Source organism: Hevea brasiliensis, chromosome 9 (genome assembly GCF_030052815.1).
Source record: "Hevea brasiliensis isolate MT/VB/25A 57/8 chromosome 9, ASM3005281v1, whole genome shotgun sequence".
Lineage (NCBI taxonomy): Eukaryota > Viridiplantae > Streptophyta > Magnoliopsida > Malpighiales > Euphorbiaceae > Hevea > Hevea brasiliensis.
In genome coordinates this window covers 23,925,063-23,949,767 of record NC_079501.1, presented here as the reverse complement: position 1 = coordinate 23,949,767, position 24,705 = coordinate 23,925,063, and the positions used below count along the sequence as shown (strand labels likewise).

Below are 24,705 nucleotides of genomic sequence, written 5' to 3'. Positions count from 1 at the left end.
TACTTCGGCCCGCATCAGACTTTTAGTTTTTACAAAATTCGAAATTCATTAAAAAACTTTTTTCCCTACGAAAATCAACATTGCTTCAAACAAGGCAAGTCGACCAAGCACTGCTCAACCCAAGCGAGTGTACTTAACAAGATCCGGACAAAGAAGATAATGGAAGACCAGAACAAGTACGTAACCTACAAGGGCAAGTATCCGAACTTAAAGACCGTGTCTCGTAACTTATGAGGTTAATGAGGGAAATGTCCCAGAATAAACCCACAGCAGAACCTAGCTTACCACTACCTCCTCCACCACCTACAACGATGGATCCCCATCAAGCTACAACTTCTTTCACCTTTCAATCACCTATCCCGGACCCGACAGTCACTGTCAATCCGGTCGCCATGAACAATGACCTGCCTTTCTCTTATTACCCGGTTGTCTCAAATGCCGAGCCTCACCCTTCAATCCTAATCCCTCCAGTTTACTCCACCCCTCAGCTCCCGGCCGGGGTAGCATATCATGCGGTGGGAGGGGAAAATAAGATGAAAGAAAACGAGAAACTATCTGCTCTAGAAGAGAGACTGAGAGCAATAGAGGGGCTGAACATGTATGGTTTGGTTGACGTGGCATCACTAAGATTAGTGCCGGATGTGGTGGTGCCACCCAAGTTCAAGGTCCCTGATTTCGACAAGTACACTGGGAATTCAGACCCTCGTATTCACTTGGTCACCTATATCGCCAAGATGTCTGCTCTGACAGAGGACGACAGACTGCTGGTTCACTTCTTTCATGAGAGCCTCTCCGGGGCAGCTTTGAGGTGGTGTATTCAGTTGGATCGGAGCAAACTGCGCTCCTGGAAGGATTTAGCTGATGCCTTCTTAAAGCAGTACAAATTTAACTGCGATGTGGCCCCCACAAGGAGGGATCTTCAAAACCTGGTGCAGAGGGACAGGGAAAGCTTCAAGGAGTATGCCCAGAGATGGAGAGAAAAGGCGGCAGAAGTACACCCTCCGGTGACTGACAATGAGCTGTGCTCTTTGTTCATTGAGACTTTGAAAGCCCCCTATTTCAATTTGATGATTGGGAACACTTCCAACAGCTTATCTGACATCATACAGGCCGGTGAAAGAATAGAGGCCAATCTAAGAATGGGACGGTTGCAGGAGTTGGTGAGAACCTGCGAAAAGACGCCACTTTGGCAAGAAGAAGGAGGGTGATGTCCATTCTCACACCACAAAACTATTATTCCCCTTCCCTCAAAACAATTATCGGCCATATCCTCCCCCTCATGGCCAAACAGTCGCAAACATTCCACCTCCTTTCCCTAATTATCCACACCCGCGCCCACAATATTCCCCACCTACAAATTACCAACCGAGACCACCTCCTCCTCCTGCTCAACCAAGACCAACACAAAACAACCCAAGACCCCCAAGAAACCCTGATCCACCTCTTCCCCTCCCTCTCAGTGAAATATACCGATACCTTGTCGGTATAAACCAAATTGTACCAGTTCCTCTAGACCCGATCCAGCCGCCATACCCCAGGTGGTATGATGCCACTGCCCGTTGTGAGTACCATGGAGGGGCACAAGGGCATTCAATCGACAATCTGCGTGCACTCAGGGGGAGAGTGCACGCTTTAATCCGAAACGGGTGGTTGAAAATTGAGGGAAATGGTTCCCTCCCCAATGTTACCTCAAACCCACTGCCTAACCAAAATGCAGGCAGTGGTGTAAATATGATAGAGTCTGATGGAGAAGGATCAACACCGGAAGTAGACGAGCTGGTTCCTTACTTTAAAGAAATTTTTGCTGTGGCAATGAGGGAAGGCTACCTTTGCCCTCAGGTAACGGGATTAGAAGAAGGTACGGGGTGTCCTTATCATGGAGGGGCAGCTGATCATGAGCTGCGGGGCTGTGAGGGATTCAGGCAAGAGGTTCAGAACTTGTTGTCTCTCAAGGTTCTGAGATGCCAGACGAGGTTGAAGAGGGAAGAAGGAGTGAACACAACTAGATACAGCCAGAATGCTTCTACCTCTAAACCCAGAATCACCTTCTCACCTCCAGTAGCCTCGCCGCCAGTAACGGTTATCCGAGCCCCACCTCAGCTCCCTGTTACCAACACCCATGCCATACCTTGGAACTACAATTTCCAAGTTTTCACCCAAGGAGCGTCAAGCAGTACACCAGCTCCTAGCCTTGCTTCACCCCCGGCACCTCCTAAGCCATGTTTCACTCCTCATGAACACTTTCAGATGACTTATGCCGGACCTACCACCAGTGCTACTCCCTAGGATAATCCTCAACCTTTCACTACCACAAAATCCTCCTCGCATGAGCAAGAAGTTGAGTTCATAACTCGAAGTGGGAGGTGTTACGTGAACGAAGGAAAAGAAAAGAAAAAAGGGAAAGTAAAGATGGGAGACTCATTAAAGAATGCAGAAGAGGAGGTTGAGAAGACGGAGGAAGTAGAGCCTGCTGAGCATAAAGAAGAGGAGGAACTGCTGCTCCAAATAATGAAACAGAGCGAGTATGATGTGGTGGAGCAGTTGAGAAAGACACCTGCCCGAATTTCGCTGTTATCGCTGATCTTGAGTTCGGAAGTGCACCGACAAGCCTTGCAGAGAATCCTGGATCAGGCCTTTGTAAACCCCGACATTACTCCGGGGCAGTTTGAGAAGATAGTGGGACAAATCCAGGCATCCAGTTTTGTTACTTTCTCGGAGGAAGAGATAGACCCTGCGGGTTTAAGGCACACTAAAGCTCTGCATGCACTTATTGATAACGGGTCAGCTCTTAATGTACTGCCTAATACCACCTTGGCCAGGCTGCCGGTTGACCAATCTGATATACGTCAGAGTGCTATGGTGGTGAGAGCCTTCGACGGTACAAGAAGAGAAGTGCTGGGAGACATTGACTTGCCAATCCAAGTCGGTGCATGTACTTTCAACGTCACGTTTCAAGTGATGAACATTGAGCCGGCCTACACTATGTTGTTGGGGAGGCCTTGGATCCATTCTGCGAACGTCGTTCCTTCAACTTTGCACCAAAAGATCAAATTTATTATGGACGGCAAAATCATCACAGTGAAAGGAGAGGAGGCCTTGCTAGTCACCAAGCCACAATCGCTCCCTTATGTGGAAGCGGCTGAGGAGTCGTTGGAAAGCTCCTTCCAGACCCTTGAGTTACAAGAAACTGGAAGTGGAGGGGCTATGGCTATGGTGGTCAAAGTGATGTCAAAGAATGGATATCAAGAGGGCAAAGGCTTGGGCACCGCATTGCAAGGGATCGTTGAACCTATACTGGCTATTCAGAAGATAGGTCGCTGTGGTTTGGGTTATGAGGAAGATGCCCTTATGGATGGACGGTTCTGGATGAGGAAAACACTTCGGGATCAGAGATTCGATCAGAAAATGGGAAAGATGAAAGTAGTCCCGAGAATCACAGAAGTCTTCACTAAACCGGTTATTGAAAATCTGGCAGAGGTGGAAGAATCACCTGATGAACCATCCATCGATGTCATCTACCTGGATTCCCTATATGAGGCTCTGGTCTCACCAATAGCTGAGGGGCAGGAACTAGACAACTGGACGGCAGAAGACATCCCTGTACTCAATTTCGAGTAAAGTACCTTTGGTTATCTACACTTGATCATTTTTTCCATGGTGACAAGTGTAATACTGTAAATGGACCTTTTTCTTATGGCATAAATATTAATGAATTAATAGCGCATTTTAAATCCAATTCTTTCCTTTTGAATTTCATCCTTATAATATGTTCCATTTTTATTTATTCAGGACCATTCATCAATTAACACCTAATAATCCAATAGACTCAGAAATTCCTCTGGTTAATTTTGAAATCCCCATAACTGCCATTACTTCAAGTGATTCTGAGGAAGACCTTACAGAAGAAAGAAATGAAAAGGATGAACCCTCCCTAGTGCCTTGTGGAGACGAAACGCACACCATAAATTTAGGCACAGAAGAAGTAAAAAGGGAACTTAAGGTAGTGGAGAGTGAAGAATTGGGAGATATGATCAGTCTGCTTAAAGAATTCCTCGACGTATTTTCCTGGAGCTATGATGATATGGCGGGTTTGGACCCTCAGATAGTGACACACAAAATTCCCCTAATTCCGGGGACACCCAGAAGTTAAGGAGAATGAATCCCGACACACTGCTCAAAGTTCGGGATGAAGTCAAGAAACAGTATGACGCTGGGTTCCTAGAAGTGGTAAATACCCTCAATGGGTAGCTAACGTCGTCCCGGTAATGAAGAAGGACGGGAGAGTTAGGGTGTGCGTTGACTACAGGGATCTTAATAAAAGCAAGCTTGAAAGACGATTTTCCTCTCCCCCACATTGATGTGTTAGTTGACAATGCTGCGGGATTAGGCAGGTGTTCATGTATTGATGGGGCATCAGGGTACAATCAGATCCCGATGGACGAGGAAGACAAGGATAAGACTGCTTTCATCACTCAATGGGGAGTGTTTTGCTATCGGGTCATGCCTTTCGGGTTGAAGAATGCTGGTGCTACCTACCAGCACGCAATGGTCACATTATTCCACGATATGATGCATAAAGAGGTGGAAGTGTATGTGGATGATATGATCATTAAATCCAGAGGAAAAGAAAGCCACGTACAGGTGATGAGGAGGGTATTCGAGAGACTCAGAAGATATCAGCTGAAACTGAACCCTGCCAAATGCATATTCGGAGCTAGATCTGGGAAATTGTTGGGATTCATAGTAAGTGAGAAGGGAATAGAAGTAGACCCAGACAAGGTTCGAGCTATTCAAGAAATGCCATCCCTAAAAACAGAAAGGGAGGTGCGCAGTTTCCTGGGAAAATTGAACTACATATCGAGATTTATTTCTAATCTCACTGCTAAAGCTGAGCCTATTTTCAGACTACTCCGGAAGAATAATTCCACCCAGTGGGATTCAGTTTGCCAGGAGGCTTTTGAGAAAATTAAGCAATACTTGACCAGCCCACCAGTATTGGTTCCACCCGTGGCAGGAAGGCCTCTTATCCTGTATATGGCGGTCCAACAGAACTCGATGGGGTGCGTTTTGGGACAACATGATGATACCGGCCGAAAGGAGAGGGCTATTTATTACTTGAGTAAGAAGTTCAATGATTGTGAGTCAAGATACTCTTTCTTAGAAAAGACTTGCTGCGCATTAGCCTGGACAGCGAATCGCCTCAAGCACTACATGCTGAATCACAAGACATGGCTCATCTCCAGGATGGATCCTATCAAATATGTATTCGAAAGCCCATTCGTGCCAGGTAGGATAGCCAAGTGGCAGGTCATACTCTCCCAATATGACATAGTCTATATGACCCGGAAGGCAGTAAAAGGTAGCGTGATCGCTGACCTCCTAGCAGAAAATCCTATCCAGGATTATGAAGCTCTGGATTTTGAGTTCCCTGATGAGCATATTAATGAAGTAGACTGTGAGGAAGAGGGGCCAACCGATGTATGGGAAATGTATTTCGACGGAGCTGTCAATTTGTCCGATAATGGAATTGGAGCTGTATTGATATCCCCAGATGGAAAGCACTTCCCGATAGCCATTAAGTTGAGATTTGACTGCACCAACAACGTCGCAGAATATGAAGCTTGTGTGAGGGGTCTACAGGCTGCAATCAAAATGAAAATCAGGAAGTTGGAGGTATATGGAGACTCAGCCCTGATTATATACCAAGTCAAGGGAGAATGGCAAACCAAGGATCCCAAGCTAATCCCATATCAGAAGTACTTACTGGAGCTGATTAAGAAATTCGAAGAGATCTCTTTCACTCACCTTAGTAGAGACAAGAATCAATTTGCTGATGCTTTAGCTACTCTAGCCTTTATGGCTCAAATTGAAGAAGGGCAGATGGCTCAGATATTGAAGATTAAGGCAAGGAATGAGCCAGCTTATTGCTTCATGATTGAGGAAGAACCCGACGGTAAACCTTGGTATCATGACATCCTCGGCTCATCGCAACTGCAGAATTCCTCGAGGGCAAACCGAAACGAAAAGAGGCTGCTTCAGAGATTAGCATTGGGATACTTCCCCAGTGGTGAAACCCTATACAAGAGAGGGTCCAACGGTGAACTGTTGAGATGTGTGGATGCAAAAGAGGCGAAGAAAATCCTTTTTGAGACTCATGAAGGAAATTGTGCAACCCATGCCAATGGGCACATGATGGCTAAGCAAATCATGCGACGGGGGTATTTTTGGATCACAATGGAAAAAGATTGCATCGAGTATTTCTGGAAGTGCCATAAGTGTCAGATCTATGCCGATCCGATAAATGTGCCACCTCACAAGTTGTTCAACCTCGTCTCACCATGGCCTTTCGCAATGTGGGGCATCGATGTGATTGGTCCCATCAATCCCAAGGCATCCAATGGGCACAGATACATCCTTGTGGCCATCGACTATTTCTCCAAGTGGGTCGAGGCGACATCCTATGCGCACATCACACAGAATACGTTTCTCAAATTTCTCAGAAGCAATATCATCTGCCGGCATGGTCTCCCCAATAAAATCGTCACTGACAACGACACGAATCTCAATGGTCCAAAGATTCAAAAATTGTGTGATCAATACAAAATCTGACATCTCAATTCCTCCCCATACCGTCCCCAGATGAATGGAGCGGTGGAAGCCGCAAATAAAAATCTAAAGAGGATAATCCGGAAAATGACGGTCATGTATAGGGATTGGCATGATATGCTTGCTTACGCTCTCCACGAATACCGGACTTCTGTAAGAACCTCAACCGGGGCAACTCCATACTCACTGGTTTTCAGGATGGAAGTGGTATCACCTATTGAAGTTGAAATTCCTTCCCTAAGGATTCTGAAGGAATCAAGGATTGATGAGTCAGAATGGATCCAGTCAAGGTTGGATCAGTTAAACTTGCTAGATGAGAAAAGGTTAGCAGCGGCATGTCATGGGCAGTTATACCAGATGAGGATGGCTAGAGCATTTGATAAAAGCGTTCGCCCACGCAAATTCTAACCCGGGGACCTAGTTCTGAAGAAAGTGCTGCAGAATCAAAACGATCCCCGGGGCAAATGGTCACCAACCTACGAGGGACCCTATGTGGTTAAAAAGGCATTTTCTGGAGGAGCCTTGATCTTGACCCACATGGACGGTGAAGAGTTTCCGAGACCTGTGAACGCTGACACCGTCAAGAGATACTATGCCAAAAAAAAAAAAAAAAAAAAAAGTAGAAGTGAAAACCCGAAAGGGCGCTCCTAGCAAAATGTGTGAAAGAAGGAGAAAACCCCGAAGGGGCGCTTTCTGTAAAACGAGTGAAGGATGAAAACCGAAAGGGCATCCTGAAAAAGTGAGTTATCCAAAAAAAAAAAAAAAAAAAAAATCTAGGGGTGAAAACCCGAAAGGGCATCCCGAGAACAAAAAGGGAGAAATAAGGAATGGGGGGCATGAAACCAGGATGAAGAGGAAACTGTCACGGCATGAGGCTTCAGAGAACTTGAAATAATGGCAGTTAAGGGATTTCAAAAATTAGCCACAGGGAATATGTGAGAGCTATCCTTGTACCCTTCTTCTTTGAAACTTCTTCTTTGTTTTTATTAAAACCGTAATAAAATCACACTTCATTCCCCATGTTTCTATCTTTCCCTTATATTTATCTCTCTGCAATCTCGTTATTTAATGCGCTATTTAAATCAGTTAAAATTTTTGCCATAAGATTAAGATTTGACAATTGATAACCTCACGTACTTTACTATGAGATTTGCAGGGAATAACCTAAAAAAAAAAAAAAATAGAGGTGAAAACCTGGAAGGGCGCTTCTAGTCATATAGACGAAGGGGAAGTGAAAACCCGCAAGGGTGCTTTTCGGGAGAAAGTCAAAAAACAGAAATGGGGCATTTGAAGAAATGAGGCCATAGGTCAAGTATTGCGACTCGTCCTCCATTCATCATCGGCCTTCGGGATTCTGTTAAGTACACTTCATTGGGGAAGAACTTCTTGTGTCCAGATTAGGCTTGCTTTGTAAGTGCAATTTAAATTTCCTGTTATCAACCTCTGGTTCCTTGATCTAAGTTGATTTTAATTTCCTGCAATTTAAATTTCCTGTTATCAACCTCTGGTTCCTTGATCTAAGTTGATTTTAATTTCCTGCAATTTAAATTTCCGGCTATCAACCTCTGGTTCCTTGATCTAAGTTGATTTTAATTTCCAACAATTTACATTTCCTGTTATCAACCTCTGGTTCCTTGATCCAAGTTGATTTTAATTTCCTGCAATTTAAATTTCCTGCTATCAACCTCTGGTTCCTTGATCTAAGTTGATTTTAATTTCCAACAATTTACATTTCCTGTTATCAACCTCTGGTTCCTTGATCCAAGTTGATTTTAATTTCCTGCAATTTAAATTTCCTGCTATCAACCTCTGGTTCCTTGATCTAAGTTGATTTTAATTTCCAGCAATTTACATTTCCTGTTATCAACCTCTGGTTCCTTGATCTAAGTTGATTTTAATTTCCTGCAATTTAAATTTCCTGTTATCAACCTCTGGTTCCTTGATCTAAGTTGATTTTAATTTCCTGCAATTTAAATTTCCTGTTATCAACCTCTGGTTCCTTGATCTAAGTTGATTTTAGTTTCCAGCAATTTACATTTCCTGTTATCAACCTCTGGTTCCTTGATCTAATTTGATTTTAATTTCCCGCAATTTAAATTTCCTGTTATCAACCTCTGGTTCCTTGATCTAAGTTGATTTTAATTTCCCGCAATTTAAATTTCCTGTTATCAACCTCTGGTTCCTTGATCTAAGTTGATTTTAATTTCCTGCAATTTAAGTTTCCTGTTATCAACCTCTGGTTCCTCGATCTAAGTTGATTTTAATTTCCTGCAATTTAAATTTCCTGCTATCAACCTCTGGTTCATCGATCTAAGTTGATTTTAATTTCCTGCAATTTACATTTCCTGCTATCAACCTCTGGTTCCTTGATCTAAGTTGATTTTAATTTCCTGCAATTTAAATTTCCTGTTATCAACCTCTGGTTCCTTGATCTAAGTTAATTTTAATTTCCCGCAATTTAAATTTCCTGTTATCAACCTCTGGTTCCTTGATCTAAGTTGATTTTAATTTCTCGCTATCAACCTCGGGTTCCTTGATCTAAGTTGATTTTAATTTCCCGCAATTTAAATTTCCTGTTATCAACCTCTGGTTCCTTGATCTAAGTTGATTTTAATTACCTGCAATTCACATTTCCTGCTATCAACCTCCGGTTCATTGATCCAAGTTGATTTTAGTTCAACTTCTCTTGCCAATTTTTAGGTCACCAACTTAAGTGTGCTTTAGCTCCCTAACTTCGAACACCTAATCGTCCAAAATATGAGTCTGAATCTTTACATAATTCCTACAAGGGAAATTTTCCCTTTAATAGAAATTATGTAAAGAGGGGCAGCTGTCGACACCATATTTCGGCCGATCCCCAAAATCAGTAAAACTTTGAAACTGACCCCAGTACTAAGTCTCCTTTTGACAGCTAATCTCATTTCCGATCCCTCTTTGATAGACAGTCACATTTCCGATCTCTCCTCAAAGAATTGAATCAATAGTCCTCACATCAGTCAAATCCTTACCAATCTATTAAATCGCTCACCGATCTCTCCGACCCGTTGTAGTATAAACGAAGTGAACTGACACTAGATCTTTTCTTACCAGTTTTATTGCCGACCTCCCTTTCAAAAGTTTAAGAGCTAAGGTTTTGGTCCAGTTTAATGAGGATTTCGATCTTAAGTGTTCAAGTCAAATTTCCAATTTTAATCAAGTCCCGTTCAGCATTTCTTCCCTACCGATCTCATGCTCATTGTGTTTTCCGATCTCTCACACTTACGTTAATAATCATCTTCAGTTATTTCAACATACTCAGACAATCAAGTGTTTAATAATTTAGAAATTTTCCGATCATAACCATTCATCGAACAAAAAAGGGCATTCCACTTCATTTCATTTCAGAAATTTGTACAAGTCATTCGGCTGGGGGATCACCCCCAGCCTAATCTACATTTTGCTTATTTTCTCTCTCACCCTTGGCCTCCTCTTCGCTTTCCTCCTCGCCTTCGGGAGCCAGGTCGGCCATCCAAGAGAAGTCCTCATCTGGGTAACGCTTCTGGAGCTCGGCCAAGAGATCCTTGTGAGCGTTCACATAAGCACCGGCTATTCCTGTCACCATCTCTTCATCTTTTGCCTTAAGCTCCTCAGCAAGATGAGCGACCTGAGCAGCTTCGTTGGCCCGGAGCGCCTGGAATTCTCTAAGAGCATGATCCCTTTCAGCCAGAACATGAGTCTGTTCGGCCAGCTTATCCTCATAGTACTTCATCCGCCCCTCAATTTGAGATATGTAATCCTGAGCGGATGAGAGTTGGGATCGGAGGGATGCCACTTCTTGACTCTTCTTCTCGACCTCCTTACCTGTGCGGCGCCTTTTCCTGACTATGTCTTTGGTTCACCAAGCACTCTACGTTCAGACTCATGGATCGGGTTAGGATGTCGTCAAGATTGTCCGGAGACAGTCTGTCCCGATCCTCCCAAAGGCAGATGGAGGACCCCAAGACTTTGGCAAAATTGGGGTTCTCCCGAACAGTCCGGTTGTTCTCCAGGGAAGCAATCAGCACTTGAGCGCCACGAGAAGGGGGCCTCGCAGGAGGTCGAGAACGACCCCCTTCTGTGCTTGGAGCAACTGGAGGAGGTGGAGGCGGCTCTTCTCGTCGAGGAGGAGATCGGACAGCTTCTGCGATCGGCGGTCCCGAAGGTCGAGGCGGGTCCCCTTGTATCTCCCAGGTTCATGGTCGGGTGTTTGAAGTAATGCCGAACACTTCATTTCCTTTATTTTCTGGGAAATCTCTCTTTCTTTCTTCCGCTTCCTAGAACCTTCACCACCCGCCATACCTGCACAAAAAAGAGGTCAGTGAGATCGCTAAGGTCCAAAGATCTGAGAAATAGAAAATACCGATGCCAAGATCAGAGAGCGGAAGCCCGCGACTTTCGCCCGTGCTCAACTCCATCGTCCAATGATGCAAATTTCGGCCACCGCATCTAAACAGGAGTACTTTTGAGTGGCAGCTTGATTCTTCAGTTCCATCACTATTAGGCTTTCCTCCTTGTTCAGGGTAATACGCTTCGGAATCAAGGGCCCCTGGTGCCACCAGCTACGGGGGAAGTCCTCGAAGCAGGTCGGATTTTTGCTCCTCAGAATGAAGAAGCGGTTCTTCCAATTCTTAAGGGAGGAGGGCAGGTCGGTGAAGAGCCCACAATGAGGCTTCGCCTGAAAGAACCAGTGCTCGTCGTCCTTTCGGCGAGTTAGCCTGTGCAGTTCGGCGAACACCTTAGCCGTAGGTCTGATTCCCTTAGCTCGGCACAGGCCTCGGAAGGCTACCAAGATCCGCCACGAGTTAGGGTGAATTTGGGCAATGCACACTCGGTGAAATTTTAGGACCTCCTTGAAGAAGTCGTCCAGAGGGAACCGAAGACCGGCCTTTAACTGTTCCTCGTATACCATCACCATGTCATTCTCTTCAAAGAAGTGATCGGCTCGGTGATCGCCGTGACACCGGATAAGTTCATATGAATCGGGCTCAATGTTGTACTCCTGGCTAAACGATTGCAGATCGGATTCTTGCAAGATCGACGGCAGCTCGTCCATAGGAAGATTCTCCCTCCCCGAAGAAGGTGCATGCCTTGATGGTGCGATTCGCCCCCGAGCTGGAACGGAGACCCTAGGAGGTTCTGGTTGTGCTCTCGGCCCGACCACCTCTTCTTCATCAGACGACCATGAAACATGGACGGAAGGTGGGCTTGCCGCTCTCTGACCTTCGGCGCCGCTCATTTTTAAGGAAAACAAAGAACTTAAAGCTAAAAGAAGGATTAAAACCCTTACCGGAGCTTGAACGGAGTCGGAAGAGCTTGAAAATCGGGAGAGTTTTGGAATTGCTTGCGAAAGACAGAAAATAGCATAAGTAAGAAACTGGCTAACCCCTACCCCTATTTATACTCGTCCGAGCATTTAATGCTCACGATGTCCCAGGCAATGCATCGGTTAATGGGATTCGCCAGTTGTTCTGACACGTCTCTCAAATTCCATAAAGAGAACGGCTAATTAGAGATCGGCATATTAAGATAAATGTTTCGAATTGCGGATCAGTTAAGGGTTGTTCAGTTGGGAACCAGATCGGATAAACACATCAGAGATCGGAAAATAATAAATGCAATAATAATAAGATGATAATTGACTTTTATTTCCAAAAGATCGGATTACATCATTTGGGAGATCTCTAGGGATCGGAATAATAGAGATTGGAAGATGGGAGGTCAGCATGAGAGATCGAAATAGGAGCGTGGGAGGGATCAGAAGGCAAAAAGAATAAGACAAATCCCAAATAACCGTCGTCAGAATCAGAGCCGAGGTAGTTAAAGCGTGGCAGACGAGATCTCCACCGCACGCCTAAGAATCGCTCGCACGCCGACAGTGCCGTGGTATGTCATGACAGTCCTGTACATCCTAATCTCCACCGTTGATTTCACTTGTAAGGACGAACCCGGAGCCCTTGGATCAAGAGAGGAGACGACAAGACCAGCGCCTTTCTCTCTTAGCCCTCAGATCACTCCGGACAAGAGGATTTGCGACCGTCAGATTGAAAGAAGAAAAGGACAAATATTCTGAAGAATAATCTCAGCCGTTCATTTTGGTTCTCTTTAATTCTCAAGCATCCGATCATGTCCTTCAAAATCCAGACCCTCCATCTCCCTCAAAATAAATCGACCCTTCATGGGGAGCACGATTCCTATAAATACCGCTCAAAACTGTTCAAAGGGACGAAAAAAAATATACAGAGAAGAGGCAGTAACTATAGTGGGATAACTCTGAAACTTAATTCAGTTTGTTACTCTGCTATTTTTGGAGTTTTCGTAGAAAAAACTTTTGAAACTAGTTTTCTGAAGTGTTTTCTTGCAAAAGGGATTCTTGAATACTGAAAATTTTCATTTTCAGTTCGTTCATTATCCTGTGGCACTCTCACTTTCTGTCTTTGTTATCCTCTATTTCCATTCATATTGGCTAAGCTCAACTTCACTCAAGCTTGGTTATTTTGACCTGTTTACATTTTAACAAAGAATACTTCATCTCGAGGCAAACCATAGTCCTCCGGCTGCCAACCTGCAATCTTGCTACTTTTGTGATTCTGTAGTTAGTTCAATAGACTCAACTCCCTACAGGTCAGTGTTAATATTGTCATTTTATTAAGTCTAGTTCTCATTTCACATATTTCCTTTGTTCTTTTTCTTATGCCTGTTGTTTTCTTTAAGTTCATGTCACGCTAAAAAAAATACAAAGGAAAGATATGCTCTAGTTTACTCCCGTGCTGGCTAACCCACACTTTTGTTAATCTTTATTATTTCTGAACGCAAGTCATCTAGTCCCGAGTTACGTAGAAGTAGCTAGGCAAAATGTAGGTAACTGTGTTTAAAGTGTCTCTTTAAAAAGAGGGTCTAAATAACACGTCAGGGAAATAGCAAAATTGAATCACTAGGCTGACATGGAAGGCGATCCGGCATAATGCCATAAGGCGGAATAAAAAAATCAAAACTCAGATAAGTAAAGGGGTACAGATACGATACTGGTAAAGTGATCTTAGGGGAGGTCAGCAAAATTCAGTCCAGCGTCCCTTATTTAGTCTCAAAGTACCAACGAGTTAAAAGAAGTCTTATTTCGACCTTTGGCACCTTTAAATACTAGAACTCTTAAACTTAGACTCCTATGATATATGGCTGTGTCCAAATTTCGAAGAGGTCGGAAGAGAGTCTTTATCCGTTCCTCAAACAAAATTTAAAATAAATACTTAATAGAGATCGAAAGAGAGTTCTCATCCGGTCTCAACTCAAAATTTTAATAAATATTAAATAGAGATCGGAGGAGAGTTCTTATCCGGTCTCAACTCAAAATTTTAATAAATATTGAATAGAGATCGGAAGAGAGCTCTTATCCGGTTCTCAATCTAAAATTTAAAATAAATATTAAATAGAGATCGGAGGAGAGTTCTTATCCGGTCTCAACTCAAAATTTTAACAAATATTAAATAGAGATCGGAGGAGAGTTCTTATCCGGTCTCAACTCAAAATTTTAATAAATATTAAATAGAGATCGGAGGAGAGTTCTTATCCGGTCTCAACTCAGAATTTTAACAAATATTAAAGAGTTCGGAGAAGAGTTCTTATCCGATTCTTAAACTAAATTTTAATAAAATATTCCTTTCAAATAAAATTAACATACAACAGTAACTCACTAAGATTGTCTCATTTACTTATGTATCTGGGTGATCCAAATTTAGTGAAAAATCAAATGTTCCTTTAGTCAAAAGGATTAACATGTCCATTCAAGCCCTCCTAACTAATGCAAAATTAAATCTACTTACCCTAATTAAGGGACGAGGTGGGGTGCCTAACACCTTTCCCACCCGTTTACGGACCCCGAACCTAGAATCTCTGCCAAGAAGTGGTTTCATCTCAATTTATCTTCATAAACGGTTTTCTTTAATTTCCCTCAAAATTAAAGTGGCGACTCCTCATTCTTTCCCACTTCGGTGAGGGTTCGTTCAGGCGACCGCAAAATCCCTTGCGACAGTGACTTAAAAGCAGAAGTATTTGATAAAAATAGTTATTTGATTAGTTGTTAAATATAAAAATTGTGATATCATCTCGTTGACACTAGTCAAAAACTGCCTTAACCTCTAAAAATTAGGAAGGTAACTTTTTATAAACCATTTACTCAATCTTTAAATATTAATATAAATATTATACTATCAAACAACATATATAAGAGAGTGAGTGTATGCTTTAATTAGGATCAAAATATTAAACATTACCTTAAAAGTTATTACTAAAACAGAACATAGTCTCACTAAAATTCAAGGTTAAACTGGAGTTAATTTGAACATTAATTTATTATTTGTTTTCAGATAAAAACAATAAAAATTTGATACGTCAAAATAACATTGTTAAAATGTTATGAGTTTTACTATGCAAAGGTAAAAATTCAGCCATTACGCATAAAGCTGAATGATGATGTGTCTTGGTTAGGGATGACAATGGGTTGGGTTTTTACGGGTACCCAATCTGAACGAATTATAATAAAACGGGTTTGTATATTATATAATCGAGTTCGGGATGAGTTCGGATTTACAAAATATTACCCATGGCGGGTTTAGATTTTATATATTGGGTATCCGTTACCTGAACCTATTAACATAAATACTGAATAAAATATAAAATATATATTTTTATAATAATATTTATAAATTTTTATACATTTTATTTTATATAAAATAGAATTTAAATATTTTATGAAATTATTAAAATTTTAAAATATTAATTATTAAATAAAATAATTTTTTATACAAAATATTAATTAAAATATAGAAAATTAAACGAGTTCGAGTTTTTTTCGGGTAATAATAATCAGGTTTGGGACGGGTTCGGGTAGTTGAGAATAAATTTTAAACGGATTTAAAACGAGTTCGGGTTTTGATAATATTAATCGGGTTCGGGATCGGGTATGGTGATTTTCGCGGGTACCCTACTCGTTGTCATCTCTAGTCTTAGCGTACCAATTATTGAATTTTTATTAGGAATTAATGATTTTTCTTTTTAATTTTCTTTACTCATCCCCTTACTTATATATATATATATATATATATATATATATATATAGAGAGAGAGAGAGAGAGAGAGAGAGAGAGAGAGAGGCAACAAATTATGTGTAATAAAAAATCACCTATATATTGCTTTTGATGCCATAGCTACACCTTAACAAAATGGGGGTGGGTAGTTAGTTTTAATCATAACAAATTGTTTATAAAGGCATCTAATAAAGATAGCATGGACCACTATAAACAAAAAGGGCAGCCCAGGCATTTTTAGATTGTATTGATGCATTTATGAAATCTCAAAAGCCCATATATGAGAGCACGGCGAGTGTAATTACAATTAAATGAAAATAATGATAATAATAATCCAACGGTTAAAATGTCATCCTTAATCGCATGAAAATTTGAAGGATGAGAACAACGTTGGGTCCAAGCCCGTTAAGGAGGCCCCTCTCATTCTCTCCTTGTACACATGCAAATGTCTAGTCATATTCATTGCCGTGTATTTCTATTCCTCTTTCATGCACTTCGCACGCTTCGTTTTTCTACTTCTTCCGTAAATACGTCTACCAATGCTAATAAATGCCACTTTGTTTCCACTTTGTTTTTTTGTGGCATTTCTTTGTCTTCTATAACACATATCTATATGATAAAATATCATTTTCATTAATAAAATTGATGAGATAATAACATATTTTCTTTACAAACTTTGTAGAATGAAGAAATCTTGCTAGTATTCACACTCTGTTTTGCTCACTATGGACAAATATTCATATATATGCAAACAACAATTTCAAAGGGAAATTTATGATATAGAGAAAGGTCTCTCTAGTTTCTAAAGAGAGAATTTTCTTTTCGGTTCTTTTACTTGGAGTTTTCAAATTTTATTGATTTTATTATTTTTTATTGTCTTTCGAGTAGGAAAGGTCCTTCCTTAATTTAGAGAGTGCTTCTTCTCCATCTCTAGGTTGGAGTGTATATAATTTCTATTAAATGCATTTTTTTTTTATAGATCTACGATGCTAAATGAGAGAGATTATTAATGATGATATGAGCTAAGGTGTTTGACCTATGTGCGAAGTGTTGATTTTGGCTCTGTGGAGAGGGTGGCTCTTTTGGGTTAGCCATTGAAGGATTATCTCTAGGATTTTCAGTACTAGCCTTGAATATTGGTGGGTGGCTGATCTCCTTATGGTTACAAGAGATTGAGATACCGTATGAATTGTATTGATTGGGTGTTCCTATGATCTTTTGTGCGTCATAGTCATTCTATAAAACCTCAAATCGAACATTTTAGTATTTGTTTAGACTGACAAGGGACAACACATGTGAATATATATATCTCAGCTATGGACTTATTTTGGACGATATCAAGAGCAATGTCATTGCATACTTAAAACCATAATTTTTCCTTTTTTTATCCTTTCACCAAACTCTATCTTAACACTTCCATAAATAATCTACAAATGAACTCGTAATCCACAAATTACACAACCCCTCTAATTCCCCACTTCCGATCTCTTTGGCGCACAATATTATTTTTTTTCCCAAGTTGTTATATGTGTGATTGATTGCTGTAGTAGAAGGAAAAAAGATGAGCTGATTAGGGTTTCAAAGGTTAAGGAAAGACAAAATGAAGGGTCTGCACAAGGAAAGAAAAAAGATATATGTATATATATATATATATATATATATATATATATATATATATATATATATATATATATATATATATATATATAAGTATATGCAGATCCAGCATTTTTGGCTTAGAAGGCTCAATTAAAATACATGATTTATTAATAAATTACTTACTTAGGTATTGATTAAAAAGATTGATTAATTAATAATGATAACCATCTCTTAACTATAAAACAAAAACATTTAACAGATATAATAATAAAAATAAACGCTTTAATTTTTTTAAAAAAATTAATTTATTAAAAATTAAATGAAATTACTATTAATTTAAAAATGTAATGAATAATTAATATTGTGAATTGCTAAAACTAAAATATATTGATGGCCTAATATTAAAAAATTTGTCTAATTTATCTCAAATTTATTTATTTTTTAATTATAAAAAGTAAATTCAATTAAAATTATAGATCAAATAAAATAAATAACATGGTTTAACTTCTAATATTATGAAAGAAATTTCTTTTTTCTAACTTGAGTATGAAGACATTTTAGCAAGGAAAAAATTTAAAATAGTAATGAGATTATAAGAAAAAAGCTACTAATGTTTTAAATCGATGAAAAAATATGAGAAAATTATGTTAGATTTTTTTTTAATGATATTATACAATAATTTAAATTTTAAAGAATAAAAATTAGTAATTGTGAATTTATTAGATGAGAAAATAATGAAATGAAATTGATGAAAAGTATAGGACCAAGTGACAATAATGATTTAGATTTTTTTTTAGTTTGAAGATTTGTATTTTATTATATAATTCTTTTAATAGAAAATTTAGAATTTTTTTATATAAAATTACTATTAAACTCACTTAAAATTTTTAAAACTTTCAAATTCTTATACTGATCAAAATTTAATGTAAGAATAATTTTTTTTTAAATTACTATTAAGTCCTCAAAAAATTTTTAAATTTCAGGGGGCCCAATGCCCCCCCTTGGCCTCTAGCTAGCTCCGCCTAAAAGTATCTGTCAACTAAGAAACATCATGTTCAAATTGATTTTAAAATTTAAATAAATTTTTCTTAATTTTTTGAAATTTGACCTATTATACCAAAAACAATTCAAAATCAGATAGAGCAAACATATAAATGTTTAAATTATTATTATAATTACATCTATATATATATAATGCATTCAAGTATTGTATACTCCAATGACTGAAAACTCTCTTTCGTTTTAATGGAAAATTGAAAGCTCATTGAAGTAACATGTTGAAATGTCTTATCTTTTAGTTTAATTAATTTTATTTTTCTTTCTAATATTGTTAAAAATGATCTCAAATCAAAATCAGCATCTTGGACCAGCATGACTATGACCATCACCCAATTAATGTTACACTACGAATAGTCTTAATTTGTACCAACAATATAATAAATTCATGATATAATTTATTCATCCAAGCAATTATACAACACTTGCATTCGAGTAGGACTATAATCTAACACATGGTCATTAATTCTTTTGATTGCATAGTTATGTACCTCTATTCAACCTAATTAATAAGTTATTTAACTTGATTTGATTCAGTGATTAAAAAGTATATTACTTATTTATTAGGTGATGTTTGGTATAAAATTAATAAGAAGTAATTATTACTCTTGTAAATTTTAATTTTTCATTAATATTATTTGAATATTTAAAGAGATTAACTTTTCACCTCATTAATATTTATGCTTTTTTTGAGGAATTAAATATTAATCTTGAGAGATTTAAATTAATAATTACTGTTTTTAAAAATTAAAACTTACCAAAGTAATATTTAACTCTTAAACTTTTAACCTTCTACTAAACACATCCCCAACTAAAAAAAATAAGTTGTTCGTGTATTATCAATATATATTCCAAGAGTTCTTGATATTTTAGAATTATTTAAATATTTTACATAAATGAAATTAATATGAAAAATATCTGCATATCGTTTCAAAAGAATATTTAATTTTTAATGTACATAAATTGATTTGGGAATATCCTTAATGAGGAATGGCAACAATAAAACATCCACAAAAAATCACAGAATTTGAATTTGATTAATAATTCCAATGAACTATCTATGCCTCTCAAATTTAATATTATCAAATTTGTTCAGTTTTATATATTTTTAATTAATAAATTATATAAAAATATTTTTATTAATCAATTAAATTTTAATAAATAATAATCTTATAAAATATTTAAATTTATTTATTTAAATATAATATTAAAAAATTATAAATATTATTATAAAATATATATTATATTTAATTTTTATTTATATAAACAGATTTAGATACATAATCTGAATCCAACAAAAGTATTATTTACTAAATTTTAAATTTTGATTTTATACCATTTGAATCTATATTAATATGACTCCATCAAATCCGAAAAAAAAAAATAATCTTGTTGTTGTCATCCCTGCATTGTAATTAAAAATATCAAAAATAAAATGTATTAATCTAATATTTAAAAGTAGAATTAATGTATTTATAATTTTTAGGATGCTTTTAATATTATTAAGGATGGTTTTAGTCAAAATACTGCCTTTCGTATTTATACTGTTTGGTAACATAGTTTTAAAGGTTAAGAAGGTGGTTCATAAAAAATTACTTCTACATTGAATGAACATTTTAATTAAGTTCAACAGATATTACTATTTTATATTTAATAGATTAATATAATAATTATTTTTTATTAAATGCTTAAAATTTAAACTGTTATATAAATAGCTAATTACCGTTGACGGCAAATAGCTAACCACTAATATTGTGAAATAGCCCAAACCTACACACATTAATTAAGAAATTAATTCTTGCTTTTGTTTGAATGATCAATAAAGAGGATTATTGGAAAAGCAAGAAGGGTCAACAAAAGTGTTATTGCAGATCACTAATCTACCCATAGATTTTTTTTCCCCTTTCTGCTCAGCATAAAACCATGATCACATACAAACATTAATGCGTTAACAGAAAAACCACAAGAGAAAATCTACCCATAAATCTATCATTCATTTACGTGTCCAGCAGGAATCTCTTTGGTCAAGGCAAGCCATGAGTCTCTTTCTTTCATCAGAAAGAGACTACTTCGAGTAATAGTGATCAATGGAAGGCGGTTTTATTTGCTTTTTGACACAGCAGCTCAACTCAGAACCTTCCCTTATATTTACATTTTTTACATAAAAGTTAGGAAAAAAATCGAATGCAAATAATTTTTGGATTTTTTTGGGAGGTTTTTTAATTTCCTGTGCAAACCCACATTGAATGCCCTGCGGTTTTGTGAGGCAGAAGAGGTATTGGCACAGCTGACTTTAGGTTGCCCCATGAATAAATGCATTTACTGTTATCTTTTGACACACTTGGGTATCCCTTATTGCATCTTTTAGGTCAGCTCCTCTCTCTCTCTTTAGGGACTTTTTTTCTATATATGCAGGCCAGGTCCGGCAGCTTCTAGCGACCTCGGCCTTAGATGACTCTCCTATCTTTAGAAAAAGATAAAGCAGTTTAAGAGAGAGGAGAAAAAAAAAAAATTAAAGAAGAGAAAAGACTCTAATTTGAAAGGCTTTGAAAGAAATCTAGCTCATCAGTAGAGGGAAAAAGAGAGTGATTATGGGTAGACTACCTTGCTGCGATAAGCTTGGAGTGAAGAAAGGTCCATGGACTCCTGAAGAAGATATCATGTTGGTATCATACATTCAAGAACATGGTCCTGGGAATTGGAGAGCTGTGCCCACTAACACAGGTTAATTTTAAATCTGCCTCTTCTTTTTTGTGGCTAACAACTGTCAACCGTCTTCCCTTTTTCTTTATGCTGATTTGGTTTCTTGATCATTAGGAAACGCAATTAGAGAATCATGGTTCTATTTTGTTAGTATATATTGTTGCTCTTGAAATGGCCTATTAGCTAGCTAGGTTTTGATGATCTCTAATTAATTTTGTGTTTCTCTGTGGGGCTTTACAGGGTTGCTTAGATGCAGTAAGAGTTGCAGGCTTAGATGGACTAATTACCTCAGGCCGGGAATCAAACGTGGTAATTTTACTGATCATGAGGAGAAGATGATAATACACCTCCAAGCCCTTTTAGGAAACAGGTAAATGTCAATGTATCAATGTACCTTTATCTATTTTAGTTGCTTTAATCATATCTTTACTGCCTTTATTATCCAATCCTAACCGTAGATTATGTAATTGAACTATTATTTTGGTGATCTTGAAATGACTTAAGTACTATAATCTATTTTGGGTTGGATTGATTTGGTTTCTGAAAAGTAATTAATGGGGAAGCATTTAATTAATTGTGTTGCAGATGGGCAGCCATAGCTTCATACCTTCCAGAGAGAACAGATAATGATATTAAAAACTATTGGAATACCCGTTTGAAGAAGAAGCTCAAAAAGCTCCGAACTACAGGACATGAAGGTGACTCTAAGAATGAATTATCATCATCATCAACAGTATCAAAGCCAATCTCTAGAGGTCAATGGGAGAGAAGGCTTCAAACTGATATCCACACAGCCAGACAAGCTCTATATGAGGCACTTTCCCCAGAGAAGAAAAGCAGCTTATTCACTGAGTTGAAACACTCTAGTGGAGGCCATTTTTTTGCAAGACCAGCATCAAATTATGCATCAAGCACTGAAAATATCGCAAAGTTGCTTAAAGGGTGGATGAGAAATGGACCTAAGAAGCAAGCCCAAACAAACTCATCAGCAGCTACTCAGAATTCTTTCAACAACATTGCTGGAACGACTGATTCTATTTGTAGTGAAGGGACTGGTCCAAGTAAAGGTGACAAAAATGGGATTGAATTAGCACAAGCGTTTGAATCGCTCTTTGGTTTTGAGTCTCTTGATTCTTCAAATTCAGATTTTTCTCATACCATGTCAACTGATGAGGCTAGTCTTTTCCAAGATGAAAGCAAACCATATTCTAGTGACCAAATGCCTCCACTCTCATTGCTTGAGAAATGGCTATTGGATGAAGGAGCTCTTCAAGGGAAGAATTATCTTGGTGAAGTCACACTAGATGAAAATAATCTTTTCTAGATATATGGAATCTTGTGTTTGGGGCTAGTTAGCTTATGGGGACTCTTTAATTTGATTTAATTAGACTAATTATGCCACTATTTTTTTTTTTCCTAAAGGGATTCTTAATTTGTTTTTGCGCATATTTTGAAAACCTTGTAGTAGTGACTTTTATTGTGCTCTAGGTCTTTCAACCTTCAAGTGATACAATTTCAGTGGCCTTGTTAGCAGTGAAAGGTTGTCATCTCTTTAGTGCTAGAATACAGAAGGTGTAAATCTCAATTTATTATGTGATCAATATGTTTTTCTACTAAGAATAAATTCCTTCGGGTAAAACAAATGGTCCATTTTATTTGTACGTTCTTGAAATGGAATTAATCATAAAATAAGCCTATTATCAACCTAATAATTAACAAGTACTGTTTCTACTCAACCATTTGTCTCCTATGTTAATTATCTGAGAATTTTGCAAAACTGGATCATTTAGGTTGGTTTCGCTAATAGCCTGTGCAGCTCCAAGATTTTTTCATGGAAAAAAAGTGCAGAGACAAACACCTTAATAAATAATAATAATAATAATAATAATAATAATAATAATAATAATAATAATTATTATTATTATTATTATTATTATTATTATTATTATTATTATTATTATTATTAGAGGACATGCACTAGCTTTTATTTATTGGATGTGATGAAGAATTAAAGGATGACCTGCTTTCTTGTGAACTTGCGCATGCCAACTTGCCAAGAAAAGGAAGAAAGTCAACCACCATAAATCCTTACATAATTGCAAAACTAATCGAAGTAGAGCTTACAGTGGTGCTACAATAATTTGGGCGGAGAGGCTTTTCAATTTCAAGTTAATGAGACATAAGTACTCAACAAAACTATTTTTTTTTTTTTTAAAAAAAATACTACTAATTCTGTTAGGCAATAAGTAGTACGAAATAAATTATAAATGATTTAATTGAAATAAATTATAAATGATTTAATTGAAAGAAATTAAAATAAGTTATCTTGTATGATAAATTTACATGAAAATATATATATATATATATATATTAATTTCAAAAAAGAAAATCTTCTCTTAGCCAACTCAATCGTAATTTATTTTGTGTAACTTTGTGGTATTGTAAAATACTACAATGTACACCAACCAAATAGAAATTAATCAACCAAAGGAATCAACTCCGTGACCAATCGCTCTCATAGTTTTTTTTTTTTCCTTTGTAAACAGTTGATGGAAGAATTTCAGAGGGGGGAATATTACCTTGAAAACCTGCAGACTTCGTATTTAATGCACATGTGAAGGGATTTGCTGATATGCCCTTTTTTTTTATTATATGAAAAAGTAGCCAGGCCTAATTTGATAATGGCCATGCAAATAAGAAATCCATACTGTAAAGGCATGGGAAGGAGCATAAGCCCCTCATGAATACCATTATCAAATAGCAACTGAAAAGGAAAAAGCAGCCCCTGTCTCCAATTCAGAGTATACAAGAGACTCTATTAAATTTGCATCTGATGCATATAACAGTGGCTTTGGATCTGTGCAAAATGGCAGCCAAGAAAGTCAAGATCCATCCCTTTTCAAAGGAAACCTCTTCTCACCACACATCATTTAAGTGCAATTACGCGCGGAGAAGTGCATATATAATTGTTTCAAAGCTGGCTTTGTGGTTTATTGCAGTTTAATGGGGCATATCAGATCATCACCCCTTCATACTGTAATTAATGCTATTTTTCATTCTAGAAGTTCTACTTCAGCTCATGGTAATTATAATTCAGGTCGAGTTTGATTCAATAAAAAAATATAATTACAAAATTCTTATTAATAGCTTATATTATAAAAATATTTTAAATAATATATCACCCATCGCCTCTAAATTTAAAGTATTATAATAATATTATTTTTAAATTTTAATTTATAATATAAAACTCACCTAACTTCAATTTAATGCACATAAAATTTTTATATGGACTCTAACAAACTCTCCAATCATCATTGTTTTGTTGGCACTCCCTTCAATCGCCAACTTACCACCATCGCTTCTCCTTTTTGTCAAATCTCTAATGCCTTCTCGCCCTTGCAGGTAATTATCAACGTCAATGACCACAAAACTAAAGTGACAGTGCCAGAGTAGAAGCCGAAACCCTATCAACATTCCTCTCGATGTAGGGGATATAAATAAAGGGCTTGCTCTTGGAAACCCGACAAGCCTTAATTAGATACGTTTTTATTGATATTTCTATAAACAATATAAATCTTGAAGAGCATTATTGACACTGCAATTATAGATAGGTATAAATATAGATTTATAAATTAATTTAACT

General features: G+C 37.6%; 1 protein-coding gene across 1 annotated transcript; it reads left to right on the top strand.

Annotated features, from left to right (window-relative positions):
* The first annotated feature begins 20,671 nt into the window (after positions 1–20,671).
* LOC110659522 (myb-related protein 306) lies at positions 20,672–22,601 on the top strand. Its single transcript, XM_021817485.2, has 3 exons — positions 20,672–21,083; positions 21,303–21,432; positions 21,648–22,601. Exons 1-3 carry the CDS (start codon positions 20,951–20,953, stop codon positions 22,384–22,386), a joined length of 1,002 nt encoding a protein of 333 aa, XP_021673177.2. The 5' UTR covers positions 20,672–20,950; the 3' UTR covers positions 22,387–22,601.
* Positions 22,602–24,705: the final 2,104 nt, after the last annotated feature.